Source organism: Rhamphochromis sp. 'chilingali' (genome assembly GCF_963969265.1).
Source record: "Rhamphochromis sp. 'chilingali' genome assembly, chromosome: 16".
NCBI lineage: Eukaryota > Metazoa > Chordata > Actinopteri > Cichliformes > Cichlidae > Rhamphochromis > Rhamphochromis sp. 'chilingali'.
This window is the reverse complement of record NC_137943.1, coordinates 12,033,852-12,060,096: the sequence shown is the minus strand read 5'-3', so window position 1 is coordinate 12,060,096 and position 26,245 is coordinate 12,033,852. Positions and strand designations below refer to the sequence as shown.

General features: G+C 43.0%; 3 protein-coding genes across 8 annotated transcripts; 2 read left to right on the top strand and 1 right to left on the bottom strand.

The window, feature by feature from the left end:
* Positions 1–4,005: 4,005 nt before the first annotated feature.
* gfi1aa (growth factor independent 1A transcription repressor a) lies at positions 4,006–8,527 on the top strand. 3 transcript variants are annotated; one of them, XM_080906804.1, is made up of 7 exons: positions 4,006–4,154; positions 5,850–6,051; positions 6,183–6,383; positions 6,916–7,313; positions 7,458–7,595; positions 7,795–7,960; positions 8,049–8,527. In XM_080906804.1, the coding sequence occupies exons 2-7, from the start codon at positions 5,940–5,942 to the stop codon at positions 8,225–8,227; spliced, it is 1,194 nt and encodes a 397-aa protein (XP_080762930.1). In that variant the 5' UTR covers positions 4,006–4,154; positions 5,850–5,939; the 3' UTR covers positions 8,228–8,527. The 3 variants fall into 3 exon arrangements, with proteins under 3 accessions (XP_080762930.1, XP_080762928.1, XP_080762929.1); XM_080906802.1 differs by lacking the exon at positions 4,006–4,154 and adding an exon at positions 4,289–4,723 and having other exon boundaries at positions 5,848–6,051; XM_080906803.1 differs by lacking the exon at positions 4,006–4,154 and adding an exon at positions 5,519–5,753 and having other exon boundaries at positions 5,848–6,051.
* A 483-nt stretch (positions 8,528–9,010) lies between these two features.
* rpap2 (RNA polymerase II associated protein 2) lies at positions 9,011–18,570 on the bottom strand. Its single transcript, XM_080906796.1, has 12 exons — positions 18,463–18,570; positions 18,223–18,268; positions 17,982–18,096; positions 16,667–16,765; positions 16,507–16,572; positions 16,317–16,405; positions 16,175–16,210; positions 15,052–16,090; positions 14,854–14,957; positions 14,577–14,657; positions 12,691–12,759; positions 9,011–9,308 (listed from the first exon to the last, which is right to left on the bottom strand). Exons 1-12 carry the CDS (start codon positions 18,503–18,505, stop codon positions 9,164–9,166), a joined length of 1,932 nt encoding a protein of 643 aa, XP_080762922.1. The 5' UTR covers positions 18,506–18,570; the 3' UTR covers positions 9,011–9,163.
* Positions 18,571–18,601: 31 nt separating this feature from the next.
* glmna (glomulin, FKBP associated protein a) lies at positions 18,602–26,150 on the top strand. Of its 4 annotated transcripts, none has more exons than XM_080906799.1 (19): positions 18,611–18,664; positions 18,866–18,962; positions 19,392–19,517; positions 19,601–19,714; positions 19,810–19,918; positions 22,124–22,412; positions 22,545–22,644; positions 22,755–22,936; positions 23,099–23,152; positions 23,316–23,346; positions 23,785–23,874; positions 23,968–24,009; positions 24,166–24,239; positions 24,326–24,410; positions 24,504–24,613; positions 25,163–25,226; positions 25,348–25,483; positions 25,708–25,778; positions 25,877–26,150. In XM_080906799.1, exons 2-19 carry the CDS (start codon positions 18,909–18,911, stop codon positions 25,964–25,966), a joined length of 1,821 nt encoding a protein of 606 aa, XP_080762925.1. In that variant the 5' UTR covers positions 18,611–18,664; positions 18,866–18,908; the 3' UTR covers positions 25,967–26,150. The 4 variants fall into 4 exon arrangements, with proteins under 4 accessions (XP_080762926.1, XP_080762924.1, XP_080762925.1 ...); XM_080906801.1 differs by having other exon boundaries at positions 18,647–18,664; positions 19,395–19,517; XM_080906800.1 differs by having other exon boundaries at positions 18,602–18,962; positions 19,395–19,517.
* The last annotated feature ends 95 nt before the right edge of the window (positions 26,151–26,245 follow it).

The window sequence follows — 26,245 nt, the reverse complement described above, 5'->3', positions numbered from 1 at the left end:
TTGTGGTTGCAGTGGACTAGAAATGACTTGCAGAAAGTCACACATCAACAAATGTGTTCGCAGGCACACCACAGATAAGAAGTCTGCACTTTGTTGAAACACAGCACACTCTTTCCTGCTCGTTTTCTCACTGCTGATTGCATGTATTTTCATTTGCATACAGACACAGTTTAATGTCTCCCTTCCCGTCTAAAGCCCATGAAGAAGAACGGGTGGAGTGAAATCTGCAGCGTTCACACACATCATTAACCCTGTGACGTTCTTGCCCGTGCATTTTGAGATTTTTCTGGGTGAGACTGAGAGATTCTACAGTGCAAGGAAAGCTCTTTGCCCAGGATGGCATGCTGAAGCAAACAGGCAAATAATGCAAGGACGCACAAATGCTAAGCAAAGCCAAATCAGTTCTGCTGAAACTAAACTGAGCCTGCTAGCTTTAACACAAGGAAGAGCAGAGATGGTGCAGAGATGAAGTTTTTGTGTGAAAAACGCCACCTTTGGTCTCGTCTACCCAGCTGTGACCAGTGTTTTACAACCTGTGAAAAAAGAAGGAAAAAAAACAGTCATACTGGTGTTTTCTCTGTGAAAATGCATCAGTGTGATAAACCATAAGTTCAAACAACTTAATACTCGCAGCATGCAAAGAAAACGCCTCCTAACATCACTTTTTGCAGTCTTTACCCTTGACTTAAAACACATGAGCTTCCTGTATAAATTCTGTATAAAATTACTTCTTTGGTTTGAATCCTGCCGTTTGGAAGCTGTGACCTGAAGTGAAGGGTCATTAAGACTCAACTGTGCCTGTTGAACTCTGACCTTTCGAATGGTTGCCTCACCTCCACAGACATGCAAACAGATACAATGACCAGGAAACACCCAGCAGCTTTCTTCACGTCCAGACACCAATGTCCTCACTGAGTTTCTCGGTATCTCGGGGTTGGGGTGAGGTGTGTGGAGGGGGAGAGAAATTTACAACCAGAAACAGTTAAAACAAGGGGAGCTGCTGAATCCAAAGTGATGAATGAGGGAGGTGATTTGTGGGGTGTTTACTGCACAACTCAGAGGATTTGCTGAGCAGTTTCTTTTCACTGTTTTTGCAGGCTTCCGAGGCTTTTGTGTCCTTGGGATTTGGCACCACTGCAGATCCCCGGGTGCCCTCTGTGATCCTCTAGTGTCATATCAGGATATTAACCCAATAAGTAAAACTTTGACAGAGACGAATCAGTTAGAGCAGCTCAAACGCCGCTCACAGCTGCAGACTTGATTGAGAGTGTGCAAGTAAAGGCAACACATTTGTTGATCGCCTGTGAAAAAGAAGAACTGTCTCGTGTTCAGCTGCATCCAGTAAATCATACATTGTTTTAGTACTCTGTCCCTATCTGGTAGCTGCAGGTGGACCCAGCTGAGAGCTTGATGAGATTTGGCTGGTAATTCCCAGTGGGGTGGTGGGGGGGGCATACAGTTGAACCCAAAACAAGGACTAAAATCTTATTGTCTAACTGAAGGAAAAAGAATGAAGGAGTTTAAAAGAAAGCCGGTGGGGGTTGGGGTGGGGTGGGGAGGTTAAATGGTGGTTAGAGCTATGGAGCCAAAGGAACCTGTGAGGGGATGAGATAGCGTGATGTGGTTTTCATTGAGATGCCACAAGAGTCCGGAGGTACAGAGGTGAACGCTCCTTGCTGAAAACATGGGACTGAAGAAGGACATAAACCAAGGAAAGTCAGTTTAACCACAACAGGTTATTATGCCATGAATCCACTGCAGACTGGGGCAGTTAGTAAAATCAGCCTCATGTGGTTATGTTCTGCAAAAGGAGAGAGCACTGCTTGAAATGATTCTGTTTCCTGGTCCGACAACAAAACCAAAGAAAAGAGGACTGAATGACTTTTCTAAGAACAAACTTTTTTTTCCTCATTCAGTTTCATTTTGACTTAATGTGAGACTGCAGTTTTTTGATGAATCTCCAGGAAACAAACACGCAATCAATGGGAAAGTAAACAGTCTGATATGCCCACAGTCCATTAAAAATAAAGGGGGAGGGGGGGGGGGGGGCGGTCTGGTACTGTGCATTAGTTTGTAGCATAGACTGTATACCAAAGATGGACTTAGCCACCCCCTGGTTACCAAAATCCCATTAGCTGTCACCATCCTAATGTTCCAAGCCAATCTAATTGTGAAAATGTGACAGTCATATGGTAATGCATACCCTGTTTAATCCTCCTTTTGACACCAATAAAGTCAAAAATTATGAAACTCAACGTCATATTGCAAACTTTAAATTAGCGACTGAAACTATCAGCTCATCATGAAAGTGTTCACTGAGGTCACAGAGCGAGGGCACCAAAGAGCCACTTTCCAGAAGACTCATAATGAACTACATGTTTTGTTTTTGCAAACTCACACTTGTCATTATAGGGGGGGGAAGCAGGTGTAAGGCACTCCTGAATTTGTTTCGTTTCACTAGCTACAAAGATTTTGTTCTATATATATAATCTGTGGACTCATACTCCCAAGCCTGGATTCTAGCATTCTGGGGATCACCACTTTGATTTTCTGGAGCTAGAAGTCTCCATATTTGGACAAGAGAGTGGAATGTTAGCTAATGCTAGCTAGCTCAGCTATAACCAGGCCTCCTGCAGATATCTGCTAATTAGTGATAAGTAACGTACAAATAACATACTAGAAATTCACTCAGAAACACTTGACAACAGACTTGTTGGATAGGCTGCAAGCACATTAAGCAGAGATCAAACGGTATTATTTGGCACATACTTGCAGTGCAAATGCTCCAAAAGGCATCGGCACCACAAATATTGTCAAGGTCCACTTCAGACAATCAAAAGCAGACAGCTGAAGGCTCCTTTAGATTTTTTCTGAATATGATAGATCAACCTTTTCTTATTTTGTCCCTTGGCCGGGGAAAGACTTTTAGAAAATGCAAAAGATAAATATTTTTGTCTATCAGGGAAAGTTCAGAGCTTCTATCACAAATTCTGTACCTGAAGACTGCAGCTTCCAAGCCTAAGCTGGCCTGATGTTGCTCATTTGCTTATTATTTCTCTGTTCGTTTCATCTTTACAGTGTAGTTTATATTTTTTGTAATCTTGTAATAGATTCCCTTCTTGGCCAGGTCTCCCTTGAAAAATCTTAAGGGCCTTTAAAAAAGAGGATATCTTCACAGCAAACTTATAGACTTGATTCATTTTTGGAGCCTTAAGCGGCATTCAGGAACTGCCGTTTTTAGTACTTCTTGGTGGTTTCAGTTGTCAGCCCTTCATGCTGATGGCTGGGTACAGATGAAAAATGTGAGCTTCAGCTACCAAGTAAGGCCAACGTTTAAACAGTTAAGCTAGTTAGACCAAAAGACTTGATGGCTTTCTTTAAAATCTTTGAAGAGCCCATGGTTGTTATCGATAGTTACCAGGTTTGACTGGAGTTTTACAGGCCTGACTTCACCTGACGTGCAAGAGGCAAAATCAAGACATGTGACAAGTCACAGTGCATGCTGCACCTCTTCTTGTCAACATTCACATGCATGTGGTGCAAAAGCTGTAGCCTCAAGTATATTTAAAACCATGAGGAGTCCCCCCACAGCCTCTGTCTTTCCTCGCTATAGAGCCAAAAAGGGGGTTCGAGGTTCAGCTTGAGAAAATAACCTCATGGCTCGGCAGCACAAGTCTTTATTTAACCCCGTGGGACTGTGACTCGCAGGTAGACAAGGCTGATGAGTGGCGAATGAAGCAAAGCAAAAAAAAAAAAAGAGACCCTCCTCCTCCACCCCCTCTGATCGCTGCGATTGAGCTTCTATTTCAATCACATACTTGCTGTAAGAGTTAAAAGAGCAAGAATCAAGGCCTGTCTGTGTTGGGGGGAGGGAGGGGGAGACACACGAGAGGAGCCTGTGGCAGCCCTGATAGCGTCTTCTCACTCTGCATGGTTTCCTGTTCTGAGTCAGTGTGTAACCCTGAGTTTGACTGTTGTCACTTGTCTGTCCCTCTGCGTGTGTGTGTCTCTCTCTCTCACTTCTCACAGCTTTAAGAATAATCAGAGCGGCTGATATTCAAACAGGGCGATTTAAATGTGCGATTGAGCTGGGGTTTTTTTTATTTTTTATCTTTGCTAGGTGTAATTAAGCAACCATGAAGCAGAAACAAATGGTGAGTTTGAGGCTAGGACTTGTTGATTTTATAGCTGAAGTATTTTTCTTTTGTTTTTCTTTGTCTTTTGTTTCATTCTTTTTTTCAGTGAGTGCAATAATGAAAGTAAACGTTGGTAACTTATCAGGAAAAAATAACGGCAATCACAGATATGAAACCGATGTAAATTTGTTTTTAATATCACAGAGAAATGGACAGAAATCTGGCTCGGAGTGCGGGCTGTGAGTGACAGTCGTGAGAAGGAAATCTAAAAAGGCAGCGGGATTTATTTTTTGTGCGACGCAAATGCAGAACGATTTTGGCACTGGGGGACTCTTTTATCAAAAGATGAATCAGTGTTTTTGTTTGACCGTCATGCTTGACTGACATTAAAATTAATTTTTGAGGGAGGGGACGAGATCAGGAGGGACAAGGAGCTCGCGCACGCCTGTGTGTGTGTGTGTGCACGCGTGAATGCGTTGAGACAGTATGAGAAGCGGCTCTCTGACAGTCAGACCCAGTGCGGACAGAGATCTGGAGAGTGTGTGCTCTCGAAGCCGGGATATTAGTGCCTGCGGTGTCAGTGCCGTGTGAGTATGGGACATGTGCGCTCGGCTTCGTGCCTCGGCTATCTGAGTTTTGCTTGCAGGTCTCTAACTTGCTGCAGCTGCATCAAACAAAGTCTGTTCCCACAAACGGATAAAATCGATACCGCTTTGCTTTAGTATGACCTTGAACCCAAATCTTCGCAATGATTTGCATTTTGAGCCTGACAGATTTCTGCTTAAAGGGGGAAAAATTCGCTTTTGTGATTTTATTATCATCATCAGTATTTACACATTTTTATCCTCTCCAGCTGGCACTGGCATGTGACTCTTCTTGTACTTTTGTTCAGTGGACTGCTTAATTGGGTCTGTCTATTAGCCTGGAGGAGGTTTTAATAATGTAAAACAATAAGGCTGAAGTCAGTGCGGGTAAGCTGAAGCAGAGCGACTGTAAAGGGATACTTCGGCTCCCCACCAACAGGCTGTTGCGCATAGCGGCCGTGCGCCGTCTCATTAACGAGATCACTTTACAACCAGTCAAACAAATAGGTCATTATCCATCACTGCCTGCTCTGCCTGTATTCACCAGCCTCAAACCCGCAACTCTCATGTCTCACTTTATCCAAATTATATATAATCAACTGATTTTAATTTATTTACTTATGATAATTTCAGTTAGTTTATGCTTTGAATATACAAACATCAACTTCTCAGGACACAAATCAAATTTCGGCTCCAAATGTATTTTAATGCCTTTAGAATATTGTAAATGGGAAAAAAAAAAACAAAAAAGATGTCATTATACGTAAAATTTTCAAAATTACTTTAAACATGTTTACTTCATAAAAATATCAGTGAATATTATTACACCATATGCTTTTAATTTAGGCCGTATGTAGTTTAAGTCGACGTTACTCCACGAGCTACGTAAACATACATAGACTTCCTCTTCTGTGATTCAGCTGACGTCCGTTACAGTAAACTGAATTGAAGCGCAGTATGTGGTCTTCAGACGCATATCTACTCTTTGAGGGGAAGGTGGCTCCACTTTTGGTCACCTGCCCGGCGTCACCTGGTAAACGATACGACTTCTCTGCGCATGCGTAATAGACTGCCAAAAATCCTAACACCGTATCGCCTGACAACCAATAGTGTTCCAATCTGTCCAGAGATAAAGTCAGAGCAACGCTGAGGGGACAGACGTGAAGGATTTCGGACCCGAGCAGCGCCGAGCTTTAAGACTGAAGAAAACTTCAACAACATGCCGAGATCTTTCCTGGTGAAAAGCAAAAGGGCCCACAGCTACCACCAGCACCGCTACTTCGACGATGACTACAGTAGACTGGACACTATTATGGCTGATGTGTGCGCAGGTGGGTGCATTTGTGCGTAATTACGCACGAAACTTGGGGAAGAAAAAGGAGTCGTCTTAGTGGGAATTCTGAAAATTCAAGTGCACAAATTCATAACTCCTTTCATTGATTATCCTCTTGTGCCAATATAGAAACAAAATCTCAAGCCGAGTTCGATTCCAATCTGGAGCAGGAAGACGTGAGGACCGGCGCTGACAGACTGTCCCCTGGGTCGCGGCTGAGGTCCCCGAGGTCTCTGTCCTCCAGCTCCCCGCTGAGCTGCGGAGGCAGCGCCTGTGACCGGTCCTCCGACTGTGATTTCTGGCGTCCCCCGTCCCCCTCGTCCTCACCAGGTCTGTTCTTATCAAGACAAAAATATCATCAGTTTGTGTCTAAAATTTAAAGAATTTTTCTCTTTCTCTTTTTAATCCTTCGTTTCAGTTGGTGTTGGGTTCATGAGATGTCAAAACCTTTACGCATTTTCAACCCGACTTGTCCAACTATATTTGTGTATGATTAATTATTATTATTGTTGTTATTATTATTATTGTTGTTGTTTATTAAAGCAGAAATTATTTGGGCTATAAATTAAACATAAAAACTTTAAGGTTTTTGATGAAGTGATGAAGATACGAATAATTATATTTCATATCTTCTATTTCACATATAAAATATTTGGTGAAAGAATCAAAAGGACACTTGTGATTAGTGACCGGACACACGACCCAATAACGACTTAAAACTTTTGTTTTGTTCTGCTTTGACTTTTACGCACGGTATGGAGTCATGTCCAATAAAGTGCAGTGCATTTTCCAGGTGTCCATTTTTTTTTTTTAATGCAGGACATTATTTGAAGTTTTTAAAGATATCCAAATTAACTTTCAGATTCTGAGAAATGCTCCACTCCTGCAGCGGAGGACGGTCACTCGAACATGCCAATCTTCCCGTACTCCTGGTCGGCATACTCAGGAACCGAGCTGAGACATCTGGTTCAGGGGTCTTATCACCACCACCTCCAGAGCCACAGGGAGTCCCAGTCACCTATAAGCATCTACAGGGGAGAGGACAGCGGCAGTGAGTCCCTTTATGTACAGCGGGGCCTCGCGGCCGGATGTTACCAGGGTTATTCTTCAACGGCCCAAATCTGCAGGATGCGGGACAGAGACGAGCTGTATCTGGATGCGAAGCAACAGGCCCGCGTGGCGGAAATCAAGTCTGAGAACGATTTCATCCGCGCAAACCTCGAGTCGAGTGGATCATACAAGTGCATTAAATGTTGCAAGGTAGGCGTTTCCCTAATTTCACTTAAAGTCATCATTTTCAGTTTTTTATTTTGTTCAGTTTTCCTTTTCGCTTCTTTAACATTTTCTCTATTGTTTTCCCTTCATTTTGGGTTTGATTTGGAATCATCCATGTGTTTTCCAAAGGTGTTCTCCACGCCTCACGGGCTGGAAGTTCACGTGCGGCGGTCGCACAGCGGCACGCGGCCGTTTGAGTGTGGGATATGCGGAAAAACCTTCGGACACGCAGTGAGCTTGGATCAGCACAGAGCGGTTCACTCGCAGGTATGGGCCTTCAAGCCGGAAATAAACCAGTGCACACGTCCCCTAAACCCGCTTTAGATCCACATCCTCGACATAAAGGCCACAGATGACATTTTCTTTTCCCACTACCAACCTCTCTGACTTGGCTTAAACTGCATTTCTACATTTAAATCTGATACTTCCAGGTTTCTCGACACTGACAGAATGCTGTATTTTACAGGAGAGGAGCTTCAGCTGTAAGATCTGCGGCAAAAGCTTCAAGCGCTCTTCAACCCTCTCTACGCACCTGCTCATCCATTCCGACACGCGGCCTTATCCGTGCCAGTACTGCGGGAAAAGGTTCCACCAAAAGTCAGACATGAAAAAACACACTTTCATTCACACAGGTGAGACGCTTTAGCAAGTCAAAGTAATCAAGACGTGCAAAAAAGAAAAATAAGACCTAACAGTTTCCCATTTTGTCCCTGCTTGCAGGTGAGAAGCCGCACAAGTGCCAGGTGTGCGGGAAGGCCTTCAGTCAGAGCTCCAACCTCATCACGCACAGCAGGAAACACACGGGCTTCAAGCCCTTCGGCTGTGACCTCTGCGGGAAAGGTTTCCAGAGGAAAGTGGATCTGAGGAGGCACAAAGAGACGCAGCACGGACTGAAATAAGCAGGAGTTAATCGAAACTTGTGGCGCTTTAAGTTTGCTGTAATTGGTTTATTTCCCCCCTACTTAGCCTAAGATACGCTGATTGTTTATTTATCTGTTGTGTTTTTATTATTATGAAAAAAAACTACTAAATAATTTCACAAGCTTTTATAAGCTTACCGTGCTGTTTTAGTCAGCCTTTTTAACGGATTAAATATTAACTTAAGGAGCGCAGTTGTCATTTTCCCCCCATATTTCTACATTTAATTACCGGTTAAACACATGTAGTTTTTATCCACAAACATCTACTCTACCGGCTAAACCCACCGTTCACCGGTCCACTCGTTTGACCCGTGAACAAACGAGAAGCTGTGCGCTCAGCCGTGCAGACCCATCAATCACGTCTCGGTGTTATATCTCAGATATTAAATAGCAGAAACGTTTCGCTGCATGCGCCACCTGGTCAAAACCAAATATTTTCAGACAAGCGCATTGCTGGCATACCCGTATAATAAATGATATTATGGCGCCATAAAACCTCCACGTAAAGGAAGTCGGGAGAAATAGCGCTGGTTTTATTGCAGGAGGAGCTCCTCTAGCAGCAGCAATAAGCAGCGTGCCCACATGGCGTTTTCACTCAGGGGAGAGAAAAAAAAGAAGAAGCTGGGTGTGATTTATTTGGCCCCGCCTACGTTAAACATCCACAGCTTTAAAACTTCAAGGATCTGATTTGGGCATATCTCACCACAGATTGTGTGCGCAACACCAACAGTCTCCAACAACATGCAGGATAAAACACACAACTTCCTGCTACTACTACTACTACTATTATTATTATTATTATTATTGATACATTTATTTTGTGGAAACAGACAATCCAGAAAACAATAGAACAAACAAACAAACATTTGTCACACAGTCAAAGAGTGCAGTTTTATTGCTTTATCCGTATCCGTGTCAGTGCGCAGGGGATTTAAACAGCTGGACCAAATTCAGAAGGTCCTGCTCCTGCAGACCCAGCTCCACCATCAGCGTGTTCAAATACTCCACAGATGCCGAAGTCTTCAGGGCTTCTCGCACCAACGGAGACACCTCTGACAACCTGAAATGTGAAAAACCAACAAATTCAAACCAACTCAACACTAAATGGGCGACTTATCTTCCAACACAAACGCAACCCAGTTCTTCGAAATTACAAAAGGGATCTGTAAGCATTATAATGACTACCCTAAAAGTAAAAGACGACATGTTCAGCCTTCAATAGCGTGATGTGTAAAGTTAGCAGTCAGTTCTTATTTAAGCCATGTTCTCACACAGGCCTCTCTTCGCCAAGGTGCCGGTGCTATGAGAAAGCAGCGGTTGCTGACTCATACAGATAAAATTTGTTGAATAAAACGAACTCGAAAGTTTTATTTATAGAGTTTTTCCTCAGCAAAGTGATCGGGTCAAATAGAATTATTGGAGACCTGAGGCAGAAAAATATCCTGCTTTTTTTATTCATGAAAGTGTTCTCACACACACACACACACACACACACACACACACACACACACACACACACACACACACACACACACACACACACACTTTAAAATCTGGCCATCGACTACATTTTTAGAGCTGTAAAGATGAGCTCTGAATGTCAAGCAGAAAGAGACCGACATGAGAGAATAGATTTTAAACACTTCACAGCGTATGTCTACAAAAAGAAAATCACACAGCGCCTTGGGCCAACACTGTCGTGTATATTCATATGACACAAGCTGATACTGCCGTGTGGTCAATCCTACTTTCGTGAACATAATAATGCTCAGTCTCTGCTGAGTCACTGTAAAAGGAGTGTATGTTCAGCTTTGCTGTAGTGTGGGGGTTGCTGAGAGGCATACTGATAAGTGGCGTCTGTGCATATTATTATTAATCACACAGAAAACAAAATACAGCAAAAAACAAAACTAGACGTCGGCTAAAGAGAAGTGGAAGCTTCCAGGCTGCTCAAAAGGACGCACATGCAGGGGGAACGTGTGCATGTCTGAAGGCCCATTAATGCTGAGAGACATAAACAGGTATGCTGCCATCAAGGTGCTGTTTTTCCCAGCAAGGCCTCGCTTGTGTCAGCAAAGCCACATATGCATGCACTATAACAGCATCGCTAACAAAAGAGCCTAAACTGGCTCATTTGGCCCATTATGAAACCAAATAAGGACAAAAGAGGCTCTGAATTGTTGAGTAGCTGAACGCCTAACAAATTTGACTTTCAGTGTTGCGTCATCAAAATGAGCATATATTTGTTTAAAAACAAACAAAAAACAACCGCTGTGCCTCACAGCAAGAAAGTCCTGGGTTCAAATCCGCCGATCACGTGGGTGCTCCCTGTGCTCGTGTGGGTTGTTTCCACGAGCGCTCCGGGTTTCCTCCCACAATCCAACAAAATTCATGATCGGCTAAGTGGTGACTCAACATTTTACTGCAGGTGTTAATGTGAGCGCGGATGCTTGTTGCCTCTGTGATGGACCGGCAACCGGCCCATCGTGGGTCTCTCACCCTACGACAGCTGGAGAGGTTCCAGTGTTTTACTGTCCACTGTTTTTGAAATAAATCAAAAGTAAATAATTATTGAATTAAAAAAAAAAAAAAAAAAAAAAAAGGTAAATAAATGTGTTTCTATTTGGGAAATGCCTTCAGTAACATGGAAAATTACACAGTGAGATTCATCTTTTATCAGGTTAGACGGTCAAAGTTTCCACCAATTTTATCTGTTCAACCACTTGCTCAATCTTAAGACCGCAGCTCAGACAAGTCATGAGTGACATGAAGCCAGATTCACAGTATCAGTACAAAAAACAGAGTATTTGTCAAGTTAGTGCAAGAATATTTCCCTCCAACACTAAACTCACTGTCTGTAGCCCTCTGTCATCTGTCTCCAACCTCCATCATCCTCCCCCACCCACGCCTCTCTACCTGCCCTTACCAGAAAGGAGGTACACTCCTGGTCAATCTCCGGTTCAGCCCAGGGTCTAGTGTTGCAGGGGGGGCATCCATTATTCAGCTGGGCTGAACAATAGCAGCCAGACTAGCTCCACAGCTGCCGTGCAGCAGACAGATAAGACAGCGCACCAAATTATTCATGATGGAGGAATGGAAGGATGGAAACCGATGAAATCATAGAGCACCAGTGTCACATCTGACCAATGAAAGGGTAATATTTACAAATGAATGTTGACTGTTCAGAAGTGGAGTCAGTACGTTCTTAAAATCAAATCTGGAAATGTATTACAACAACTGTCAGAATTAGAGATGGACACCGTTCCCAAAACCCCTCTGTGAACCCTTTGGAATTACCAGGATTTCTGCAGTGATTACTCATAAAAGGCGGCCTGAGCTTCATATAATTCACAATGTGACAAACACACTTTGTGAGTAATCAGTGCTGAAATCCTGGTAATTCCAAAGCATTCACTAACCTTTTTACCCTTTTATCTTTCTTTTTTTGCAACAGTAAAATCACTTCAGACCCCAGATGAGAAATCTTGGTTCTGTTTTACAAGTTGAATTTCATTCCCTTTATTTCCCTGAAAATTACACAGTTTCTGTCGGGCAGGTTTCAGAGGCCTCTTGGTGGCAGATCCCCTACAGTACCTAAAGCTGTGCAACACTTCTTTTAAAGTTCAAGACGACACACAGTGTGCCGTGATATTAAAGCAAACTGACCAGGAACCATTGAGGGAGTAATAAATCAGAATCAGCCGTCAGCGTCAGGTGAAAGGTTTCCCAGCCCGGGGCAATATAAAGGATACGCAGGAACTGTGTGCCTTCTGTCCTCCATCACGGATCTGGACAGAGGTAATCAGGTGCAGATAAGGCCATGAGGCGTCTCTGTGTACTTAGACGGGAGCAGCACGGAACTGTCCGTGAACTGCCAGCAACACAGACACACATACACACGAACACACACAGACCATATGGTAGGTGCCAAACTATGCCAAAGCACACAGCAGTCTATCAAATGCACCATGATGACTTCTTATTCTTTTCTTTCAATTTCAAACAGTGTTAAAAATGCAGATTGCTGTTGCATCTCTGATTTAAGCACCTCTTCATGCACCAGACTGGAAATAACATAATGTTAAATCCAGTATGTGTCTATATGGGTCATCTTCACCCAGTCATACGTTATAATGCTCATTTATTGCTTAGAAATCTGGTTCTTGCTTGTTTTACAAAAAAATTAAAAAATAAAAGAATAAATCTTATCATACACCAGCACAGTAAACTTTAAATACACACTTTTCTCATTGTCAAGGCACGCAAACATTTGCACACACGGGTAAAGACGGCCGACGTGGTCTATTTCCCGAGAAACTATGGTTCTTCATTTCCTTGCAATGTTTTTTTCTCTCCAATGTTCAACCGGGCTTGCTGAGGAGCAGCTCGACAGCTGACATTAAACTTAAACACGTGTGTACACACACACACAGAAAACTTACAGATGCAGAAGCACCACAGCTATGAGGGTCCACTCTGGAGTTTTATGGATGATGTTTTTGTTGGTGAACCTGTGAACATAAAGCACCACTGTTAAGTACAGTGTGTGTGTGTGCGCGCGCGCGTGCGTGCACATTTTATGGAGGATGCACAGCAGTTCCAGTATCTCGCCCATCGACATTTCAGAATTCCGACTGGAGCAGCTGGACATCAAATCATAACCCGCTATATGTTCTGGGCCACAGTCACCATACATCTGTGTCCCTCTGCAGATAGTCTGCAGAAATGCTTCATTCTAGATATAAATAATAGAAATATAAATTGTGCACAGACCAAGAGCAACAACCAAAAACACTGCATGCAGCAATGATTTATGTCTTTCTGCCAGCGCTGTGTATTTTCTTTGGTTTGAGCCTCTTGTTATTGGGGCCTCTTGACAGCACAAAGACAATTCCCGGAAGCAGGGCCGTGGCGGTGTTGCTCCATAGCCTGATGTGCGTTTAAATCACAGACACAGTGATTTAACAGCAGGGCTGTTGAAAACATCCTAAGCAGCCAATGGCAATCCAGGGTGTGTCTAAGGCAGGAAATGCTCAATTCTGGCACAAGTTTAAACCCCCCCCCCCCCTCCACCTATTTTTTTCTTAAAACAGAGCTCTGTCATTCTTATAGAGAAACAGAAGCCATACTGCTATGCTGACTGAGTAAAAACAGCAAGCGTATATAATAATTCATTCTACCCAGTCCTGGTGTCATGCATGCTGGCATGTGTGGCACACTGTGAGATATATGACATTTCGTAATACTTATTTTGATGTGCAGGAGATTAAAACACTTTCTCAGAAAATAGACATAATTCTCTTTGAAGCAGACATTTAGCCCCATCACATGAAAAAAGTACAAGTTTTAAAGAGTCAATAAAACTACTGTTCGTCATACTTCATGTGTGCCTGTAGGGGGAAGCAGAGCTAAACAACTGTGTGTTGTGGAATTTAGATGAAATCAACTCATTAAATACACGTTAGACTCATTTCTTTGAGTTCTTCTGAAGAATAAGAGCAATTCCAAGAACATTCATGGCATGTTTTGCTCATGCAAGGAGATAAAAGAGGAGATCGAAATCACAACAGATAACTAATCAGTTAGTTTCCTGTTCTATGTAGCTTGATTTTCAGTGTTTCTCAGTAGATCCAATGTGGTGTGATAACAGTTAATTATGAATAGAGTCCAAATACAGAGTCGTTTTTACTGCTGTGTAGCATCTTTTTGGAAGAGGCATGTGTCTCATTCTTGTCTGACATGATACCCTAGCTGCTCAGTCTTGATCCTAATATTTTTCACATAATCGTGAAATGTCTCAGTTTAGACACCTGATATGTTTTCTATTCTTTGTATAATCAGTGTTTGTGAGATTTGGAAATGGTTGCATTCTGTTTTTATTTACATTTTACGCAGCATCCCAACATTTTTTGCAGCTGGGGTTGTATGGCATGGCTATAATAAATGCTCATAGTTGTGCAAAAGCTCACCAATTTGCAAAAGTGAAAGATTTAGGTTTATGACAAAGAGGGTAACGGGACACGTCTATATCCTGCAGCTGTTCAAAAGTAAACTGCCATTCAGTTACATACAAACAATCAAGTTTCACTATTATGTTTCTGAGCTTAATATGAACCCACAGAACAAGGCACAGTTTCAATGCTAGGTTTCCTTTCCTTAACATGAATTAAATTTAACAGCAATTTTTGACACATTTCTAGAGCTCATCCACTATAAACTCACACCTGCCTCGCCTCCCCTCTCCTGTGTGTGTGTGTGTGTGTGTGTCCCCTTTCTGGTGGCAGACTAGCAGACAGCACATATCAGACTGAGTGTGTAGTGTACTGACCTGAACGTCCGCACCAGGTTGTTCAGGTCGGTAGTGATGTCAATCATGGTGAGATGCAGTGGACCTACAATGTTTCTGAGGCTGCACAGCACAACCACAAGACAAGAGAGCAAAGAATTAAGATGAACTGATCATGAAAATCATGATTATGTGCAGCCATGTCAAACTGTGCAGCAGTGAGGTTCACGGGACCTTCACAGCTGTTGAAGAAAAACCAGGAAAAGAAATTAATAAAGCTCCGTGTGCCACATCCAAGAAATAAAGGACAAACACGCACCAGCTGGAGAGTTTCTCCACTGTGATTCGTTTCTGGATGAGGTTCTGAGCATGAGAGTCAACGAGCGGCAGGACCGGATCCTTGATGCTTTCCTGGACTGTCACCTGGTGTGGGGACGGTTTAAGAACAAAACTCACTCTGTGAGCTCACCTAATTTAAACTCAAACTCTTAAAGCAAGTCTTTTAATATGCACTTACCTGCTTTCTATTGGGCTCCTCTTTCTCGTCAGGCAGAATCCACGTGCCCTTATAAAATTCCCTGACCCGGAGCTCTAGATCCTGGGTCTCCCTCCGCAGCGTGTCATAGTTTGGAGCTGCAGCTGACGGCCTCTTCTTGTCCTCGCTGTTGTCGGCTGTCACCTCATCCTCAAGGTCATCTTCATCCAACTCCTCTTTGCCTTCTTCTTCTCTTACCTCGGCATAGGGAGAACCAAGGGAGTGATCGGAGCCGTACAGGAACGTTAACGTCTCATCGGTACACCACTCCTTCAATGTGTTTTTTAGGCAATCGAGCAGATTCATCCGTACAGAGTCAGGTTTGACTTCGGCGTGGTTCTTCAGTAGACCTCGCAGCCCAGCTGCCCCCCTCTTGCTCATACCCACCTGCGTGATGTTGAGCTCTTGCTGGCCGTGGCTGTTCTGATTAGTGGCAGGAATTTGTTTACTTTCTGTTGGAGGGTTTGAGCGAGGAACGCTGTGAGTTACCGTCTCCGATAAACTGCACACGCTCATCTCAGCTGTAGTCTCTTCCACACCAGAAAGCTCAGACAACTCTCTCTCTTGTGATGCCGCCTGGTCTGTATGTGTCACCTGCCGCTCTTTGGGTTTTTCAGCATCGGTAACTTCAGTTTTACGCACGTCTGCCTCTTTTCTTTCCTCATCTTCTATCATACTTCTCTGTTCCTCTGTATTCTGACTCTGAGGAGGTTCGATCTTTTCTTCATTCCCCTCTTTGGTGTTTATCTTTCTTGTTTCAGAATTCCTTTGTTGTCCTTTCTCATTCTCATCTGAGCATTTAGGCAGGTCACCCCAGTGGACCCGGGGTCTCTGCTGCTGAGAGACCACGCTGGAGACAAAGTCCTGCTCATGTTCGTCGTCACTGACATCACTGTGGCTGCCTCCAGCAGGATGATCCCGAGAGCCGTGAAGCTCCTTGTGCTGAGCAGCCACAGGGTTCTCGACGTCCTCCTCTTTTAGACACCTCTCAGACAGCATCACCTCCTCACCAGAGCTCCCACTGAATGCACACATGTAACCCTGGATCAGTCTTTCTATTTATAAGGCTAAATATGGAAAACTAAACACGAAACTTATTACGTACCGTTCTCCTTGCTTCAACAACTTAATTTCAGGAGGACTGAGAGAGAGAAAGGGAGCAAAGACATTATACAGAACATCACTGCATTCAACGATTAGATCAATCAGGTGATTTAGGACAGAGATGAGAAGCAGCACACACACACCTCTCATGTTGCCCAACCCAAAGAGGCGTCTTTGGTATTTGTAGCTCAAACGCTTTGGAGGCTTTGTAGCAGAAATTACTGCAAAAACACTAAAGACAAAAGAAGCAAAGACCAAAATGTGTCTTTAAGCGCATTCTGGCAAGTGTAAGAAACAAACAAAAAAAAAACTATTTCATGTAGAAACACTCACCTTGCGCTCTGTGATGTCATACACTTTATTGGTCTTAGTAGAAATTTTGTATTGTTGAGATGGGATCTAGAAAGTGAACAGCACCACAGACTCAGTCATCACATATGAGACATGGAGATGTTTATTATTTGCAAACAAAATGCAATATCAGTGGCCTTACCTTGCCCAGTTTATTAGGACAGATGGGATAACCGCACAGCTTAGCAATAGACCTCTCCTCTACAGTATCTCTGTAATTAGCTGGGGTGATCATTTTGGCCTGTGAAGTAAAGAGAACTCTGTTACTTTGCAGCTTTTCTCTGGTTTAAATTTGTGTAAAATTAATATTGCTTGACATTTTAAATTATCTGAATATTGACAGAAAACCTGCATGTAATCTAAAGTCTGTCATCAGAAATGTAAAAAAAAAGTGTGTGTTTACACAGCGTATCTCAGCTGCCATAGGGTGAGAGGCAGAGTCCACCCTAGACTGGTTGCCAGTCCATCACAAAGCTAACACACAGATACAGGCAACCATTCACAGCTCCGACCAGCTAACCAATTATGGATGCATTTGGTCTGTGACAGGAAGCCTGAGTATCTGGAGGGAATCCACACAGACACAGGGGGAACAAACTCCACACAGAAAGGCACTACAGAATGAGATTATGGGTTAGCGAGTTATGTCGAACTTGAAGTCAGAATTTTCTGTGCCACAAAAGTGTCTCTCTTTTCACCTGGCTACATCACCATGGTAACTAATGCCGGATACATTACGTTGTTTATTTTATCCTTCTAAGCACTAGATGCCATGATTGACATTTTTCCACAGCATTAATATCTTGCGTTGTCTGTAACAGTTTTGCATTTTATTGTAATATTTTTGCTGTTCGTTAGAGACTTTTGACAGCATTTTATACTTATAACCTTATAGAGTCTGATTAGACAGCATTCACAGGGATCATTCTGTGTGGAAGAAGAGTAGAATATGACATCCCGTAACAACAACCTAGTTAAAGAAAGGTGATAACCATCATAATGATGTCCATTATCTCCGACTGGGGTTTTAAGCTTTGTCAACAGCTAACGCAAACAAAGCCTGGCTGTAGTGAACTTAGCATACTCCTCAGGTCCTTGTTGCTGTGAGGCAATGGCACTGCTACCAGTGAGGCGGTGTATTCAAATTCCTAACAAGTCTAAATAGCATGCTAGAGCCAGGCTGCGTTATACTGGGCCAATAGCAAAACCTCAATCATAGGGATGTCATGGCAATTATAAACCCTGGAAACTGCAGATTGGGCCATGTTCTGAGACTGTGAGATTCTAATTAATCGTGGCAGACATGGTGTGTGAATAAAAGAGACGGGTTTAGTATGACAGAGGCTTGGCAGTGATGTAAGGGTAACAGGACCTGTGCGTGAGAGCAGTGAGGAAAGACTTCGTCTCCTGGTTTGCCTAAAGCTTGTGCCCTGTCTAAAGTCACCGGTGACACATACACAGTCCACTAGGAAGTCCTCAGCCACACTGTCGTCCAGGAGCCGCTCCACCACCTTCAAAGCTCTCTTCTCCAGCTCCAACTTCTCCCTCAGCTTCTCCTTCAGCTCCTCTCTCCTGACACAAAGCACACACGTGAAGAAGTGTCTGTGTTTACTCCACAACCAACAAATGTTTGGTAATGATTACTGGTGCAGCTGAAGCGTCCAGTAGAGATGTCCTGGTGGAGTAGGGGTTTCTCACCTTCTCGCTTCTTCCTCCGCGGCGAGTGCTTTGACACGTTTCCCACCTGCCTCACAAACAACAAAAAAAAATTGAATATACGAGTTAAACGAATCTCTGAAGGAAGAGATGTCGTTACTCTACCAACCAACCAACGGCTACACAAGCCAGCTGTGAGCGCTCTGAGATCCGTGTAACCCTCCACAACGCTGTAAACACCTCTCTAAAACCCGAGAAACAAAAAACAGGCTTTTAACGAACCCTTTTTGGAGCTCCCGCTCCTTCTTCTCTCATCCATCTCCATGCTGTTTCTGTTTTCTACACTTTCAACTTTGACCTGTGACGTATCTCCATCTACGGCAAGCCAGGGGGACAACTTCACGTTCGCGCGGTGCGTCCGTAGCGTGTAGTGTGTGTGTGCTTTTTTTTTCTTCACCGGGCTGTTTGTGGAAGTTGAGCTGAGGTACGTGTCCCCTTCACCTCGGTCCCGTTTGCGTCCACACCAACGGCTCTTTTCGTGGCGGTGAATTTGTTTGGCTAGCCACTGTTCGGCTAATTCGGAGCGGGGTTAGCATCCCTGCTGCTCTGCTGTGTTTACAGTCACACAGGCACAGAACTTAACCTCTGACACCTTTGGACCTGTTTTTTTTTTATATACTTGAAGTTTCCCCTGTTTTTGAGGACTTCTGCATGAGGACAACACCCGTATGAAGACAGCAGGGATGGCTCTGGAGCAGCTCAGTGAGGTGGTCCAAAGATGTGTAAGTATTCAGTGGTACTTGTAACCCACATCCACTCCTTCATTCTGATATCAATTCCCTAAACAGCATGTCGGCACAGCCACTGGCACCAACCTGGATGCTGGTATACAGCAGCAGTGTATAAATGCTCAGTTAGTGAAGACGGGAATAGAGGAGAAATCTTCAGTGGATCATGGGAAGTCCCTCAGCAGCCTGAGGTAGCAGCAAAACTAAGGGATGGTTCAGGGTCACCTGATCTAACTGTAAACTTTATCAAAAAGCCTAATCTTAAAAGCAGAGGGGGCGACTGTGTTCTGAACCCAAACCAGAGTGTAATATGCCAGGATTGTGTCTTTGAGATATTTGATAGAATATAATATTTAATAAGTAACTGTTTAAAATGTCTGTTTTCTCTATTTTTACCCACTTGTTTGTCTCTTTTTCATGCAGCAGGCTCTTCCAGACGACAGCTACACCACCGAGGATCACAACATCTTCACGGTTGCTGGGCAGACTTGTATCGAGGAGGGAAACAGCGCGCAGGTCCTCAGTATTGTGCTGGATGAAAAGAATCAGGTAACGTTTCTCAAAGTTGACACCAATCGCTGCTTCTCAGGTTTGTCACACACTCATCTGTGTAACTGTCTTCATCTGTGCAGGAGATTGTGAGATGCATGGGTTGGAACCTGCTGCCTCCGCTGATCCAGGTCCTGCTGAAGAAAGAAGACAAGAATCTTCCTCAGTGTCTGGCCATTTTTAACCACCTGCTGGAGGTCAGTGGTCAGGAGTGGACTTAAGATAAAACATCACTGATGAAAACTGGATGAATGTGGCATTGTAAGGGTGATCTTTGTGGTTGTTTTTGCAGACGTGCAGACCGAAAGAGCTGCTGATCGGCCTGTTGGAGCAGCTGGAGCAGGATGATCCTGATACAATAGCAGAGAGCCTCCATCTGCTCTTGAAGCCTTTACAGAAAGGTAAAGAATCTTTTTAGTCATCATGCTACTCTTCTTACTGGTTTTCTTCTTGTCTTACATACAGTCAGCTCCATAAATATTGGGACATCGACACAATTCTAACATTTTTGGCTCTATACACCACCACTATGGATTCCAAATGAAACGAATAAGATGTGCTTTAACTGCAGACTGTCAGCTCTCATTTGAGGGTATTTACATCCAAATCAGGTGAACAGTGTAGGAATTACGACAGTTTGCATAAGTGCCTCCCACTTGTTAAGGGACCAAAAGTAATGGGACAATTGGCTTCTCAGCTGTTCCATGGCCAGGTGTGTGTTATTCCCTCATTATCCCAATTACAATGAGCAGATAAAAGCTCCAGAGTTCATTTCAAGTGTGCTATTTGCCTTTGCAACCTGTTGCTGTCAACTGCCAAGAAGAGATCCAAAGAGCTGTCGCTATCAGTGAAGCAAGCCATCATTAGGCTGGAAAAAACAAAACAAACCCATCGGAGAGATAGCAAAAACATTAGGCGTGGCCAAAACAACTGTTTGGAACATTCTCAAAAAGAAGGAATGCACCGGTGAGCTCAGCAACACCAAAAGACCCGGTGTTCTGGGAATCCATCCTACCTACAAACCATCCTACCCGTTGTTTTTGCGCATGCGCACAACACGAAATGAAGTGCCAAACCATCCTACCTTTTTGAATATGACCTACAAGCATACTTTAACAGCTAAAATTTAGTGGCAAATTGTCCTACCTTTGTTAATCTGAGCTAGAAGCATACTTTAACAGCTAAAATGAAGTGGCAAATCATTTTTCCTTTGTTAATAAGAGCTAGAGGCATACTCTGACAGGTAAAATGAAGTGGCAAGCCGTCCTGGCTTTATAATTATGAGCTAGAAACATACTCTGATGGGCAAAGGTAAGTGGCAAACCGTCATACCCACTTAAATTTGTGCTGGAATTACTCTGTGACAGCAGAAATGTGGATAAACTACTTACGGTAGGACGTTTTGCCAAAGTAGGATGCTTTGTCAGAACACCGGAAGACGGAAAACAACTATAGTGGATGACCGAAGGATCCTTTCCCTGGTGAAGAAAACACCCTTCACAACAGTTGGCCAGATCAAGAACACTCTCAAAGTCAAAAATCAATAGAAGACTCCACCAGTGTGAATACAGAGGGTTCACCGCAAGATGTAAACCATTGGTGAGCCCCAAAAACGGGAAGGCCAGATTAGAGTTTGCCAAACGACATCTAAAAAAAAGCCTTCACACTTCTGGAACAACATCCTATGGATAGATGAGACCGAGATCAATTTGTACCAGAGTTATGGGAAGAGAGGAGTATGGAGAAGGAAAGGAAGTGCTCATGATCCTAAGCATACCACCTCATCTGTGAAGCATGGTGCTGCAAGTGTCATGGCATGGGCATGTATGGCTGCCAGTGGAGCTGGTTCTCTTGTATTTATTGATGATGTGACTGCTGACAAAAGCAGTACAATGAATTCTGAAGTGTTTCGGGCAGTATTATCTGCTCATATATTCACCCAAGTGATTCAGAACTCATTAGACGGCGCTTCACAGTGCAGATGGACAATGACCCAAAGCATACTGCAAAAGCAGAGTTTTTTGAAGGGAAAGAAGTGGACTGTTTTGCAATGGCCAAGTCAATCACCTGACCTGAATCCGACTGAGCATGCATTTCACTTGCCGAAGACAAAACTGAAGGGAAAATGCCCCAAGAACAAGCAGGAACTGAAGACTGTTGCATTAGAGGCCTGGCAGAGCATCACCAGGGATGAAACCCAGCGTCTGGTGATGTCTATGTGTTCCAGACTTCAGGCTGTGATTGACTGCAAAGGATTTGCAACCAAGTATTAAAAAGTGAAAGTTTGATTTATGGTTCTTATCCTGTCCCCTTACTTTTAGTCCGTTAACAAGTGGGAGGCACTTATGCAAACTGTTGTAATTTCTACACCGTTCACCTGATTTGGATGTAAATACCCTCAAATAAAAGCTGACAGTCTGCAGTTAAAGCACATCTTGTTTGTTTCATTTGGAATCCATTATGGTGGTGTATAGAGCCAAAAATGTTAGAATTGTGTCGATGTCCCAATATTTATGGAGCTGACTGTATATGTTGCATATTGCTGTTTGGGTGCTTTTTCTTGCTATTATTATTGTGATGTATTCTCTTTTTCTCGCTTCGAACAGTGCTCGTGCGCCTGGGCGGCCGTAAGGCGTCATCCTTGGGCATGGCGCTGTCGTCCGTGCTGGACCAGGTGGCCAAACTGCCTCTCCCTCACACCAAGGAGCAAGAGGAGGATGACGTCTTTTCGTTTTGCCGGTGCTGCACTGACATGATAGATTTCGTCAGACCTTTTGTTCAAGAAGTCAGGCATAACCTGCTGAATAATGAGATGCAGAGCAAGACTGCAAACAGGACTGTGGGCAGACAGGGGAAGGATAAAGAGGATGAGCTGCGGACAGAACTTCTGAAGTTGTGAGTGAAAAAAAATGCGTTTTCCAGCTCAGACTCACGTTTGATAGTCCGACATAATGTCATAGAAAAGCGCTGCAGGGCTCTTGAAAACTGATGATGCTGAGGCTTCCTTTTTGTTTGTCTCCTCTTGAGCTGTATGAAGAGTCTGAGTCATCCTCTGTTGGAAGTACACCTCAAGGATCCTGACACGCTGGCTCTGTCCCCCCTCAGGACTTTTGCCACCGAGATTTTGGTAAACCCATTTTTCAAACGTGTAAATGGTGTCATTGCTGGTTTCTAATATGTCATCGGTTCGTCACGTACTTGCATATCGTGGTAATCGTGGTTTTCTGTGTCCTGCAGAACATCCTCGGTTCTATCGGGGAGTCCCTCAGCAGTCTCGTGCACCAGCCTCTTTTGAAGAGAAAGCAGGTTCCCGGCTTTCTCGAGGAGGTGGTGCGTTATCCTAAAGAGTCTTTGGCCAGCTTGGCTCATCTGGTGTTTGTCCATCACCTGGCTGCAGACACCTTCCCCACTGTTTTCAGGTATTTTGAAAACATATTTTTCTCCTGGGATGCACAATGTGGGATTATTCACACTTGGCTTGAAATGAATCTGTACTTGGGTGTTTCAGTAGTTCTACATTAACAAATACTGAAACATTTAAATAATGTTAATGCTCCCAACACTCCGTATTCTCTCTGCAGTCCCGTGTTCAGTCTTCGATGTAACATCGAGCACGTCTCTGTCCTCCTGTCCAGGTAACATGACATAATAATGTGTCGTGTTATAATCTTTGTTAGCGTTTTACAAAAGCTGTAAAATATGAATATGCACATTATACACACATATATAACACACACATATACCATAAGTGTCCACTTTAATGATCAACCTGTAATCAGTGATATCTATCTTTTATAGAACTGAGGAGTCCAAGCTTCAGAAAGGACTGGTAGGTGACATTTTTACTTATTTATTAGTTATTTATTACATAAATTATAATGACCTTAATCATCCAGGAGTCAATACGTGACTCCTGGATTTAATCCTATATATTTCCATGGTGCTATTTTAATTAAACACAACATGTTTAAAAGCTTATGAAAAGTTTTTCTTATGGTTTGATATGTACGGTCATCATCTTGGATGCTCATATTCAACATGGCCAAGTTTTCAAATAATGAGGTTAGCATTTGGAGAGGCTTTAGACTCTAAAACTTGAGGTTCCCCACATTTTTTCTTATAATAGCCAATCAGAAGAAGCCAAAGAAGAAAAAGAATGAGGCTGTAAGGGTCGTTACCTGCCAGTGTAAATGGTCACTGTGTTACTTAAATCTTCTTCTGCACATTAAAAGCAGTCATCAGTGTATGATGGATGTGCATCACACAGGAGCTGTATGAGAAAAGTCTGGTGCGAGTCGAGGACGGCAGTCTGCGTGCCGACCTGCTGGAGATTAAAACCTTCCTCACAGTCCCTCAGGTGAATGCAGTCGCTTCATTATAGACCTGTTGGGTCTACTGTTGTGTTTTGTGTGCGTCATATAATGTTATTAATGTCAGTGTTTAATTTCAGAACTTAATAAAGGTCATGACGATATGTCCAAAGCATGAACTGGTAAGTTTTTAATCAATTTTGATGTGTTTAAAATCTAATGTCAGATCATTTGGTTTGAAATCGGCTTTCATTTGTGTCACCTTCATCTCGTTTTTGGTACCTAGAATGAAACTTATCTTGGGACTCAATTTTGACGATACTTCTTTTTGTCTTCAGAGAACTAAAGGACTGAAGGTTTTCCAGCTGAGCATTGATAAGTTCAACACTGAAGCCAAGTACAGATTCTTCCAGTGAGCTCCACCTTTCTTCCCTGAAAATTAATCAGAAATGTGTCTTTTCCACTTCCCACTGCAAGCGACCTGTGTCCTTGTTTCAGGTACATGTTGAAGACGAGTAACCACTCAGGAGTTGAAGGCTACATCATTAAAAATATCAAGAATCAGATAGACATTGCCCTGCAGGTGAAGATGTACATTAAAGGAAAAAATGGCAGTGTGGGCCATGTTTAAAATTTCTTGGGGGACCTAAAAGAATCTTTATCGCTCTGTCTCCAGCCAGGTAACAGTAACGTCTGGTTTGAAGGCATTCAGCTCATGCCTCTGCTGCGTAAGGTTCTTATTCTTCCAGATGGCCCAGAGACTGACCTCCTGCAGTACCTGGACAGGTCTGTGCACACACACTAATGCGGGTCACAGGAGTGTGACAGCCAGCCCCAACACGCACTGTTAAAAAGGATCATACACAGTTTAAAAGAAAGTATTACATTGTTTAATTTTGTTTCTTCCTGAGAAAATATGAGATGTTTAAATTTAATTGGACACTTCTGTGTAATCAAGAGGAATTTTATAAGTCTTTTTCTCGATAAGATTTTAAAAAACAAACATCCTTTGGTGCTTTTTATATTAAATTGTGCAATAAGTATAAACAAAGTAGTATTGCTGTTGATTTTATAGTTTTTAAAAAAGGCCAGTAAAATATACTCACTGGTCACTTATTAAATGCACTTAAGTTGCTGCCATGTGATTGACTGATTAGATATTTGAATTAATGAGCAGTTGAATCGGTGTGGCTGGTTGAGTGTACGTGTCGCCCTGATCAGAAGTCATTATTTAACAACAAAATCTCGGACTTTATGGACGAGAGTAGTTGAAAGTTTTGGAAATGTCTGGAAGGTAGATTAAGAAATAGCGCATGTGTGTGTTGATCTCTACAGAGTCATGGAGTCTCTAAATCTGCTGCGTTACCTGGTCATCAGAGACAAAGTGACAGAGAACCAGGTGAGTGCACTGTTGAGCTGAAAACACCAAAAATTACATTTTAAAACAAGCTGTTCACCTTCATGATGGCCTATAAGGGTATATAAGCTTTCTCTATCTGTGCTTTCTGATGCTGCTGAAGACCGGCATCTGGACAGAACTGTATAAAGTAGAAGATATGTTCATGAAGCCTCTTCGTGTTGGTGTGAACATGTCCAGGGCCCACTATGAAAGAGAGCTGCAGAACACAATGGAGGCCAAGAAGAGCAAGGCTAAAGGTCAGATCAGCAACACTTACTTTAATTTCCAGTTTTTTAGTACAACATAGAGACTCTATGCATGCACAGGAGGGGTTCTATTTTGTAGGTAGCTTGGCTTCATTTTTCTCAGGCTTCTTTTGTACTCGTCCCAACTCAAACGACTTCTTAATGGCACTTTTCAACATGTAGCATCATCAAAAGTGTTCAGAGGAGGCTTTCTGACAGCATTTGTTTCTTCACAGAAGAGTCTGTACTTTCTGTGTCTGTTGGTGGTGAGGAGCTGCCCAGCATGACACCAGAGTCACAGATTCAGGTGAGTAACACAGTCAGATATCATACTACGTATTTATGCGTGTGGGGATTAAGAAAGCACTGTGATGTTCCTGACTGCATTTTCATTGGTCCTGCCAGGCTCTGCACTCTGCCCTGCACACGTTTGACATGATTGAGAGCGTGTTGGCACGGATAGAGGAACTCATCGAGGTGAAGGACAACCTGTAACCACACAAGCTCATCTCAAACAGAAAACTGTTACTTGTTTCAAAACAAAGTGCTAGTGCACTGCTGGTCTCTTTGTTTTACAGTGTAATTATAAAATGTTGCATACATTGTCAATTAGAAGTTTAAAAAAAAAAAAAAAAGGCAAGTTTGTATCAGCTCTGTAATAAACTTTCAAACTTTTGTACTTGCAGGTTAAATCAAGTGTTTTCATTTTTGGTGAAAGTGTAAAAAAGTTGTGGTTTGGTAAAAATAATTTGTAACCTTTGGAAGCTTCAGTTT